At 41.8% G+C, this 12,230-nt stretch overlaps 1 protein-coding gene across 6 annotated transcripts in view; it reads right to left on the reverse strand.

Moving 5' to 3' along the window:
- NFIA (nuclear factor I A) overlaps positions 1-12,230 on the reverse strand; it is a 367,960-nt gene that overhangs the window by 50,591 nt on the left and 305,139 nt on the right. For all 6 annotated transcript variants that reach the window (XM_036070041.2, XM_036070042.2, XM_036070044.2 and 3 more), the window contains 2 exons: positions 8,811-8,989; positions 6,362-6,527 (listed from right to left, as the gene is read on the reverse strand). In XM_036070041.2, coding sequence (XP_035925934.1) covers positions 6,362-6,527; positions 8,811-8,989 — 345 coding nt within the window. The remainder of the gene's footprint in view (positions 1-6,361; positions 6,528-8,810; positions 8,990-12,230) is intronic.

The following is a 12,230-nucleotide window of genomic DNA, read 5'->3' on the forward strand; positions in this document are numbered from 1 at the left end:
TCCTGGAAAAGTCCATTTTTATAGTGTGATCTTGGTACTAACCTATTATATAAAAATTGGATGTTACAATACAATTAAGAAAAAGAATAGTGCATTTTGAATCATCATATCACAAATAGGCCCAAATGTAATGAGTTATTTCTCCTATTCTTCAGCTGTTGTCCTTAGGACCCTGAGGAATATCCACTCAGTGTATTGCATGTTTGAAAAGGAGGCCCTTCCCAATTAATGCATGATGCACGTGGAAAAACTCAGCAAACTGCAAAGAGCTTTCATAGGTAGGATGCTATTATAATTAGTATCACTGGTAAGATACCTAATGGGCATGTCAAACATAATTTGGTCAAACCAAACTCTGGTACCCGCCCCTTGCCCAGAATGGCACTTTCTGCAGTTTTCCCATCTCAGTTCATGGTAACTCCATCCTTCCAGTTGCCCAGGTCAAAAACCTAGGAGTAATTGTTGATTTCTCTCTCTCTTTTCTCAACCCATATCTAATGCATCAGCAAACCCCGTCAGCTCTCCCTTTCAAATAATTCTTACCACCCACACGGCCCCATGTTGGTGCCTGGATCCCTGCCACAGCACACCACCTCCCTCCCTGTTGTAGCCTTCTCCATTGGACTTCCTAATTTACTTCTACTTTGATTACTGTTTGTCCACAGGGAAGGGGATTGTTTTGTGCCCTTTTGCATCCCTTGTGCCTAAAATAGCAGCTGGTAGGTAGAAGACACTCATTATATTTATTGATTTTAAGAAAAAAAAAACCCAGCCTCTTAACTGGTCTCCCTGCTTTAATTCTTGCCCCTAGCAATCTGTTTTCAACAAAACCTTCAAAGTATTTCTGTTAAAAACTAGGGAGTTATCACTTCTCTGTTCCCCGGTCTCACTCAGAGTAAATGCCCAAGTCCTTACAGTGGCCTATGAAAGCCTACATTATTTATCCCACTCCCCACTCCCAGCTCCCAGACTCTGTCCACCTTACCTCCCACCCCACCTCGTCCTCCTTTTGCCTACTCATTCTGTTCTCCCCACCCTGGCCAGGTGTGCTGGGTGTTCCTTCTGCTCGGAAAGCTCTTCCCCTGCAGTGTCAGGGCTCACCTTCTCACTTCTGCCAGGGAGGTCTTTGTTTAAATTTCCTCTTCTCAGACAGGCCTTCTCTGGCCACCCCACGGACAGTCACACCCCCACCTCCACCACTCCCGACTCCTAAGTTCCACTTACGTATAACCATCTTACATCATCCCTGCCTTTTATTCTCACTGTTTTGTGGATTGACTTTCTTCCCTCTCTATAATACGAGCTCTAGAAGATCAGGGAATTGTTAAAATCTATTTCATTTCCTGCTGAATCCTAGCACCTAGAACACGACTTGGTACATAGTTGATGGTCAATTACTATTTACTGAATGAACAAAAGAAGTGATATTCTCTCAGTGGGTATCTAAACCTACAAAGGTAGTTAGTCAGCAGGAACAGAATACATCCATTGTGAATTACTCTTACAGGTTATCTCTATTTATCACTGTATCCTAAAGAGACCTGGCATAGTAGTATATCAATCTCTCTCCAAACAAATCAACAATATAAAAGTTCTCGAGAGAGAGAACTGTTAACTCCACCCCCACTCCCCTGTTGTTGTTGTTGTTGTTTTATGGCACTAGTAAGGATTTTTCCCATTAAAATGTATTTATTTCATAGGCGATTTTTTTCTCAAATCTGCCTTACCCATGTTTTTCTGGCCACAGCTGCAAAGTTGAGTATTTGGTGCCAGAGGCAACTGATTAGGTTAAAAATACATACTCTGCTTTAGGCTGGCAACCATTTGTATTTCATTATAAGATGATATTAAAAATTATGCCTTGGACTCTAAATTGTCTACAGCATAGCACATCTGTCACCCCAGTTTGTCCTGACAATCTGCCTAAGAGAGTGGGTAGAGCATTCAGGGATATTCTCATTAACAGATAAGGGAATTTGAGGCCCAGAAAAGTTGGTAATAATAGGAGACCCTTGGGGCGCCTGGGTGGCTCAGTTGGTTAAGCGACTGCCTTCGGCTCAGGTCATGATCCTGGAGTCCCGGGATCGAGTCCCACATCGGGCTCCCTGCTCGGCAGGGAGTCTGCTTCTCCCTCTGACCCTCCTCCCTCTCATGCTCTCTGTCTCTCATTCTCTCTCTCTCAAATAAATAAATAAATAAAATCTTTAAAAAAAAAAAAAAAAAAAAAAAGGAGACCCTTGGCATGATTTACTACTTTTATTTTTTAAATCTTATTTTACTGCAAGTCATCTCAAACCCCAAATAGAAAAGGTTGTCCTAGGTTACACAATTAGTGTTTTTGAAAAAAGCCTCAATTTCTGACATACTATTGGGATGTTGAACATCTGTACTTAATACCCTGTCATGATGTTTCTTCTTGCTAAAGTTGAGCTCTAATAAACTGGCAAAGATAAACAGGATCCAACCTCCCTGTGGTTTTAATTTCTAAGAAAGCACATAATTTATGAAACTATATTTTTTGCCCTAAATTTTTATTCAGCTGTGATCTAACTTTAGACATCCCCTCCCCCCACCAGGCTAGTTTCTGAAGAAGAGTTCTACCTTCTTTCTCAGATTTAAAACACCAGAATATTAGCCCTACTAAATAGCATAGAAGTCACCCTCTCCAAAATCATCTTTAGCTGAGACCCCGGGCCTGGACCAAACTCCCTCCCGAGTGCTCTTGTAGAACCTACGCCTTTGTCCCAGTGTTGCCTCGTGTGAACTACCCATTTCCCAGCTGTCTCCCTCCACAGATCCCACATTTCTGACGAGCAGGGATTAATCACCTCTGTATCCCAAGCGCTAACACAGTCCTTGGCACATGACAGGTGCTCACTAATGAGAGCTGACTAAGCAAATGGAAGAAGGTAGTCATCAAGATGAATGGGAAGAGAGGGGGAGGCGATTTCATTCTGATATTTGTACCCTTGCATATCCTCTTGGTCCCTTTCCCCTGCTCACTTTCTAGTCTCTAGACTGTAGAGTTTGGAAGTAGAAACCAGCTCTTTTCTCTTAGGAAGACAGGTACCGGCCGGCACCATGCAGCCATCTGGATCTCCATGCTTTGGGCTCTAAATAGGAGGGCAGACCCCACTTGGGAAGGGCTGCGGTGGTCTAGCACTGCCCATGACTGGAGGTGTGTCTGTGTAATTTGGGGATTCAGCATTAGGAAGCTCATTTGCCTACAGTTACAAACTAAATTCTCCAATAGTAGAAGTGATAGTCTGGTCTTCCAATCTGATTTTTCTTGTATTTTATTTATCAATGGGTTCAGAAATCAGGGCATGGAAGAGGATTTTGTGTGTGTGTGGGGGGGGGGGGGCGGGGAGGGAGGTTCTTAAATCCTTCCCAGTGTGGATCAGTGGGCTTTGAGATTTTTTAATTTGAAAGGCTTCTCCTTTGCTATAAATTACAGGTCCCCCAGCCTACTACTGTCTTATTAATAAAGGAGAAGACAGTAAGGCAAGATATTGCTGTGAAACAACACATTATTGTGAATTCAGCAAACTCCAAAAAGCCCAGAAACAAGGGCTAGACTTTATGATGATAAAAGCATTTCTATGCCACCAGCAGAACATTTTGTTTTGCCTACATTCCTAGAATCATATGGTCCAAAAGTAAGTATCAGGGGTTTCTGGGTGGCTCGGTCGGTTAAGCGTCTGCCTTCTGCTCAGGTCATGATCCCAGGGTCCTGTTTCCAGCCCTGCGCCCAGCTCCCTGCTCAGCAGGGAGTCTGCTTCTCCCTCTGCTCCCCCTCCCCCCCGCTTGTGCTAGCTCACACGTGCTTGCTCGCTCTCTCTCTCTCTCAAATAAATAAATAAAATCTTAAAAAAAAGTAAGTATCAAATTACCTGTATCAAACTTTTGGGCCTCTCCCTCCTGACATTCTCCTTTTCCTCAAAATCTTCAAACCCTGTTCTAATGGACATGCAACCACATGAATTGGATCTGCCAGGACCCCCTCCACACTTCTTCCCATAATGCTGAAGGAATGCTTGAGTCTGGCCATGACAGGGTGACAGATACTTTCTCATACAAGGCACTTGATTCAATCCATGGCGTGGAATCCAGAAGTATGGACCCAAAGGCACCAACCTGATCTAGGGGCTGAGTAGCTGTATGTGTCCTACAGACCTATTTCATCATTACTCAAGCCTAGGGACTCTACTAGGTCAGAGTTTTGGCAAATAATAAAATGTTCCAATTTATTTGGTGGTAGTGCTCATCATGGCTGATTTCACACAACCCTGCTAGGCAGGGATCATCACCCACATTCTACAGATGAGGAAACTGAATTGAAGAGAAACACAGCTAGTAATGTGAAAGGTGGGGATTTGAGTCCTTATCTTTCAGTCTTTAATAACTGCACATGGTATTATTCCTAGTCTTCCACAGTGCCCCAGAGGGGCTCATCCCCATTACTGGAAAATGCACTATGAATGTAGGAGACACTGGTAGTGGAGGGCAGGATGTGTTTAAATGGGATAGGTAGAGTATTACCACAAGGCTTTTAAAGAACTGTGTCATTGTCCTGCACAGATAGGCACAAGATGAACAGAAAAGTGGTACATGGAGGCATGTACAGGGCATAATAATTATGTGACTACCAATCCCCAGTGACCAGATTTAAATAGAGTTTGGGGATGGTGATTTCTCTAACTTGTTGGAAGATGTTACATTAATACACAATAAGCAGGACACACCTATGAGCCTCTGCTTCTCAGAAGCTTCTTTTCCAAGCTGAGCTTCCAAGATCCGTAGACCAAGCCTCGTTTGTTTCCTATGACACTGGACACTCAGGGTTTTCTCCTTTGTTGAAAAGTGTTGAACCACCTCTTATCAAGAGAAGTAGGTCCCCACAAAATTGCCTCTGGACCCTCAATCTTTCTGTTGTAATACCAGAATCCAAGTACAATGCCACTCACTTCCACATGTGTTATCAAAATGAATAAATACTAGATAACCCATAGTTCACCCTCAGAGACATGTCCACGAGGAACTCCAGACATTCTGGATTTAGTGTCCCCAGGATTAAATCCCACAGTGTCAACAGAAGCTTATTTTTCCTCTTTGGCTCTTCCCCTCCTGCACGCAATACCATCATGTCCCCTAAACTGAAAGTAAGGAACCTAAGAGGCCTAGAATCATCCTTCATTGTAGTCATTGAAATGACTGTCCAATCCCAAAGCTCATGTCTACAAAATATCCCTCCCCGTGCTCTTCTCCATTCAACTTCTGTAACTGCTGCTCAAGTTCTTGATCTTACTTTTTCCCTGGTCTACTCTAATCTTTTCCTCAGTAGATTCCTTGCCTCCAGTCTCACTTTTGAAGAACTCCTTGGAGACCTGCTCTCCTTAGGATTACTGTCACAGTTCCTACCCTTTCCTACACTTTGATCCCTCAGTAAAGCTTTAGGGAGGTGTTTATCACACCCTCTGTCAAGATTGGGTCGTCCATCCATCACCTCAGAACTCTGCCTCTGGTCATAACTCTTTTTGACATTGTTCCAGGTACTAATAAAAGTCAAATTTGTGTGTTTGAGCTATTTCTACTCCCTTGTCATCTCTGAAATATCAGGGACTATCCCTCTAATTCAACAAGTCATCATTCCTATCATCTAAAAAAGTTTGGAAATCTTATATTGTCTGATAACATGTTCCCATACTATTTAGAGAACAGTCAAGAGTTCTTTTCTCTTTCCACCCAATTATGCTTTCTATCTTCTCCCCCCACTACACCTGGCCATGCAACTTCCATGGTTACCAGCTCTGATCTTCTGCCAGGCTCTTACTCTTGGTGAGTGTTCAAGGCACACACCTTTGAATTGTTACTTTGATTTAAACTTTTTTTTTTTTTTTTTTTACCTATTTGATGTACGAGGTGCACAGCCTTTATAGCTCATCAAGTGAATTTCTCTTGGACGGTGAGTTACAGCAGGGCTATACAAAAGTGAAAGGAACTTTTTTGCTAATAGGAATTCATGCAAGTGGATGCTGTTTGATGATCATGAGGAGAGCATTCAAAGCCACTCAAATAATATGCAAAATTGAATAGTCATATCTAGATTTCAGTCTTGGGCATGTAGTCACACCACTTTATCCCACCCAAACACCCAGATAGTTCCACATCTGGTGTAGCTGATAGTACCCAGAGTGGTGCTCACTGCGATCTGGTCTTGGCTCTGCAAACTCACGCTATCACCATCACTGGGGATCCGGGCCTATCGCTAGAGCCTATGCGGTTAGGGACCAAACTTAAATGAGGATTCAAGTAAACAGAGCTTGGTAAGTGACCGGCGCCTTGTCTCGGCCATACTTACTTGGTGAGGTGGGGGAGGCTGCACCTCCTTCTGCTGACGTGGTCGGAGGCTTCGTGTCTGGCACTGGCAGAGGCACAGGCCTGGCCATCGGTGGTGGCGGCGGCGGTGGCAACATTGGGGTGGGAAGGAATGGGTTGTGCACTTTGCCTTGGCTACTCCCATTGGGCTGTGAGGGCGGGAGCAAAACAAAACATGCAGGAGGAAAAGAAGAAACAGATATCAACTGTTAGCTGCTTCTGAAACCAAAAGGCGCATTGGTTATCGCTTACGTAAAATTACGAAGTATTCTAGCTGCTTGAATTCTTCCTTCAGAGCATATAGACAAAAAACTGTCGGGTCGTTCTTAAGGCATTTCACAAAAGCATAGCGCCAGGCACACATGCTCAATGGAGCCTAAACTTATCTCTTGAATTATTCTGACCTTCTCTACCTCCTGCTTCCCTAAAACGACCTGCCAAGTTTTGCTTGGAATGTTTCACTTCCGTCTTAACTGCTACCTTCATCATCATTCTCACGATTATTATTTATTTAATATATAAGTGCTTTATAGGTTGTGGAATTATTCCATACTGTCTACTTATACAGATATAATGAAGTTTCCCAAATATGCATTTGAAATTAAAAATAATATTTTATTTTCACTCCTCAAAGTTGATATTATATAACATTTAATAAATATGTTAAGTGAACATAAAAAATTTCTTTCACATATTGTATAACATCAGGCACAGAAACTTTAGAATTGAGCTGTCAAAATTCTGCTAGGGAAAAATATCACTTCTAATTTTGATTTAAATTATATAAGCATATGCCATAACAGTCGTATTTATTTGGCTGCCTGATGTTAGAACAACCAAATAACAGCTCTTTGACAAAAGAAAGTTCGCCCTCTGAAGAAAGCAATAAAATCCATTTTATTTTCAAGTTTTTCAAAACAGTCCCATGAAGAGACCTGCCTTAAACCCTATAAAACTTTGATCAAAATGCAAAACCGGGAGTTTGACAGTTATATAGGAGAATGTCAGGACTATTTTTAAAAAAGTTAGAAATTTAAAAGTCAGATGCTTGATGCTTGTGATCACTTCAGATCTTTCATGGTCTCCCATGTGGCCTTTCTGACGCCAGACTTCAGTGACACTGTACACGACCAATAATCGCAGCTGGTATTTAGCCTGTTGTCCCGAATCAACATTCAGGTGAAGGAGAACCAGTTGTCCCAGGCTTTTAAGTTTAAGCTTAATAATTCCACAAAGGCAGGCTCAGCCAGCCCCCCATCCACATTCTCTTATATATTTAGTATTGTTCCTCAAAGACTATCTCGTCTGACCATCAGAATGCTCTGCTTTCTTGCCAGCAAACCTGCCCGTGTGTTATTTCTGAGTGGGCTAAAAGTCCATAAGTGAATGCTTTAGAATAAGCCAAGCAAATGAATACACAAGCAAAAAGAAAAAAGGCCCCATATTGATTTGTTGTCTAGACAGAAATGTATCTGCTAACACATCACCAGACATTAGTCAAAGCTGCCTGTTCTGTCTCAGATATGCAGAATCAGGTATTTCTGCAAGGGAGGAAAAATCAGTGATAGGGCCGTGTGATATAATATTCTAAATCAGGCAGTAATAATGACAGCTGATCTGTGGCTTCACATTCTTAGGAGAAAAGGAAGATCACATTTGGCTTTATGCTGGTCATTATTTACTATTCATTATTATTATTAGTGGCATTGGGATATAGCTATCCAACTGTAAACACTCAGTTCAACTCTGAAATAAAATTTGTGATCTTTAAAAATCACTTTTACGTTTGGAATATTGTCTCAAGTTGTGATTATTTGGTTTATCAGAGAAAAAATGAAAACATTCATTTGAAGCTGTTGAATACTGTTTAGCTTTATATAAAGATAAGTGGGAAAGATAACTACTTGCAGAAATAACAAACCATAATAAACTGTACTTCTAGCATCTTGAGTTCAAGTACTGGTCAACTTGATCTAAAGTGTTAGAAGACTGTATTTTTAAAAAATATCAACTTAGTTGATCTGAAACATCTGTGCCCCCCTCGTCCCCCTACCTCTCCCTACCACCCCAAATCATTATTTAAAATTATTTGGTCTTTCTATTTTGTTAACTGTGTGAGCCCAAGGGTTAGTGTGCACGAGGTGGAATTATCAGCCCACAGACCTTAGAAGGTTATACGGTTCACCCTTGAGATGATTTATATCCATAAACTTGACAGTTGCGAACTTAACACAAACACTTTTTAAACCCTGGCCAATCACTCTTAGAGCAAGTTAACTTTCCCACAATCTAGAATAAATATGACATTTGCCTGCAGTCCGTCAGCACAACATTAGAGCACCGTGTCACATGGTCAGAAGGTCTCCCCTTGTTATTTTTACATTCAGTTAATATTTCTAAAGAAATCGGAAAAAAAAAAGAGGTCTCCTTACATTGAGGAACCCCACCTGTCCAGCCTGCTGACCAGCATCAGGGCAGACAAGTTGGACAAACTCTTTCAGCGTCTCCTGAGGGTGATAGCGGATGGCTGGGTGAGAGAAGTAAGGCCCGGGCTGCTGGATAATGGGCGATGTCGGGAAATGAAGAGTCGACGGTGTTGCGTGCGGGCTTGCTGTAGGAAAAGAAAACGTCAGAGTCATGAAGAGAAAGGCCCGCTTTGCCACAGCATCTAAGCTCGGATGCAACATCCTTTTTCCTTTCTTTCCTGACCCAACTCACAGCACTGTTCATGTGGCTGAATTTAACACTGGATAGGTCTGATAGATTTTCTTCCTTAAGGCTCTAAGACAAACATGGAGGTTAGATTAGGGTAGGGTTTCAGGCTGTCTTTCCATTTTCAGTGGACATGAGTTATAAAGGCATTAATAATCCTTGGTGAAGCTGAAGATTATTCATTACCTTAAGAGCCTTTTTAATGAAGCAAGCAATAAAAAATGTATTTGGTAGATTAGACCTGATTTAACTGACATTACATATGACAAATTCTAGTTTGCACATATGGATCCTCTTTCATGCTGAGCTAACCCATAGACAATAATTCATTGTTAAAGCTCTTATACCCCTTTCAAGGAAATTTCTAGGGACTAATACAGGATGAAATTTTTTTGAAGTATGTAGTAAATGATCACTTAATGAACCTGCGCAATTTGGGTGCCTCACTTTACATGGAAGGTTTACGTAGACCGCCCCCCCCCCGCCCTTTTTTTTGGCCATTTCTTTTTTTTTTTAAAAGATTTTATTTATTTATTTGACAGAGAGAGACATAGTGAGAGCAGGAACACAAGCAGGGGGAGTGGGAGAGGGAGAAGCGGGCTTCCCGCGGAGCAGGGAGCCTGATGTGGGACTCGATCCCAGGACCCTGGGATCATGACCTGAGCCGAAGGCAGATGCTTAACAACTGAGCCACCCAGGCGCCCCTTTTTTGGCCATTTCAAAGCCAAACTCAGAAATGCGTAAATGTTAGAGCAGGGGAACACACAGGCTGAGTAGGCAGTGACCCCTGCTCAGCTGTGGGCCTTCTGCCCATAAAAATTGATAAAAGAACTCAGATAACTATTACTCCTTTTTATTTGAGCCCTGCTAAATTTTATTTGTACAAGAAGATTACACTAGATTAAAAAACTTATGTGAGCCGCTTGATAATGTTTCTGAGAGAACTTCTGCCCTTGAATTGGAAGGGTGATTGATAAAATCTGCTGGACAAGAAGAGCAGCATATGGGAAGGGTTGGGGACACTCAAACCAGTAACGCCAAGGTAGCAGCTCTTACTTCTCAGGGAGGGCCAGAGAAACGGCTCTCAGATAAAAGCAAGTGAGAATATTTATCTTGCCTTACTCTTTGCAGTTAAGTCTTCAAACTCAGGGAGTCCCTGCAAAGACCAAAGGAATGGCCCAGTTTTCGGAGAGTAAGACTTTCGAGAGTCTTACTGAGAGTGACTCATAAAACTGTAGAGCAAACTAAGCAAGAGAGGCCACACTTCCTACCACTATCCCATAAGCATGGCTGAGGACTGTACAAATCATCCATCCCCACTGATCCACTGGGCATGGGTTCTTTGTTCCCTACTGGGATGTCTTTAGTATTGGGGCACTTTCTGACTAATAACTGAAATGGCTAGGGCTTTGAGGTTCAGAACAGTATCTGTAGTTTTTAAAGAGTGAAAATGGGGGTTTGGAGTGGAAGCAATAGTCTATTCCATGTCTTGCAGATGGTCTTCATTCACACAACCTTTAATCTATCCAATAAACATTGATGAGTTTCTACTCTGGGCATGGGATACAACAGTGGGCCAACACAAAATTTTATCTTCAATCATACAATTGAGGGCATCTTGGGGTGCCTGGGTGGCTCAGTTGGTTAAGCGACTGCCTTCGGCTCAGGTCATGATTCCAGAGTCCTGGGATGGAGCCCCGCATCGGGCTTCCTGCTCGGCGGGAAGCCTGCTTCTCCCTCTCCCACTCCCCCGCGCTTGTGTTCCCGCTCTCGCTGTCTCTCTCTCTCTCTCTGGCAATTAAATTAAAAAAAAAAAATTGAGGCCATCTTGAACACAGCCTAGTGAAACCAGAATTCTTGTCATCTTCCATCCTTTGTACTTGCTCTTCTTCCAATCTTTCCCGTCTTAGAAAATAGCTTTTCTACCTATTTAATTGTTCACTGTCATATCCCCAGAACAGTGTCTGGTACTCAATAAATATTAGTTGAATGTACAACGATCGATTGAATACAAGAGTGGTACAGAAATCAAGAACCATACACATAGACTTAAAACTTTGGTTTTTTTCCTACCTGGCAAAAAGCCAGAGAGTTTAGGGATCCGTTATTGTCTCTGAGTTAAAACCCACAAGCGAAGAAGTTAAATGGCTCTGGTCATCTCTTACTTTGCAAATTGTACTTTAAAGAACCAAAGGAGTTTTGTTCATCTAATATGGTATGGTTGTCTTTGCTGGTAGCAAGAAAATTTGACCCCGCACCCTGCATTTGACCAAATAGTTTCTAGTCAGGGATGGAATGTGGCATTTCCCAAACAAGGCTGGGAATGTACTAAGCATAACAAAGTGATACACGGGACTTCTGCAGCTTGTCAAACACAAAGGTGGGAACTCCCTTGTCAAGAGTCCCCAGCAAGCTGACCTTAATGATAAAGTGACAGTGCTTCAGGTGCTCGATGGAAAGTGATAAATGATTGTTTGATTATGAAAAATTGTGGTGGCCAACAGAGAATGCTGCCCAAGGGAAAATATTCACTTGAGTAAAGATCAGGCGGATAAAAGTTAAAGAAAGTTGATGGGGGGAGAACTCAACGGATCTTGGAATCCCTCCTTTAATTGCTAATAAACATCTTGGCCCTCTTTGTTATTATTGCTTAATATGTAAAAGAACACCATTAGCAACTTAAATTTAGACCTTAGTTTCTTTATCATATTTTACTAAAACAATTCACATTTTCCTTGTGGCCCAGAGTTGAACACAAACCTGAGAACACATGGTACTATATGAAATTAATTCTGCAATGACTGACTTATAAGGACCAATTAATTCTTAATTAGCACCAGAAAATCATTTAGCCTGTAGTTTCAAATTAGGCAATTGCTGAGTCTGCATTTCAAAGGGTTATCTCTCACAGCCCTTACTTTCTCATGCCTTGGACTTCTGGTTCAGCCATTAGTTCATTGTGGAACTGGGTATATAAATCATTCAAGATCCTGAGCTTTAATTTCTTCAAAGAGAAAATAGTTGTGTTACAAACACTACACAGTCCTGTTAAATATTATTAAATACATGCTATTTCTCTGGATAAACTGCTAGTATTACTCTTTTACTGGACAAGACCCACGTTCTTCCGTTCTCTAAAG

Source organism: Halichoerus grypus, chromosome 5, assembly GCF_964656455.1.
Source record: "Halichoerus grypus chromosome 5, mHalGry1.hap1.1, whole genome shotgun sequence".
In the NCBI taxonomy this organism is placed as follows: Eukaryota; Metazoa; Chordata; class Mammalia; order Carnivora; family Phocidae; genus Halichoerus; species Halichoerus grypus.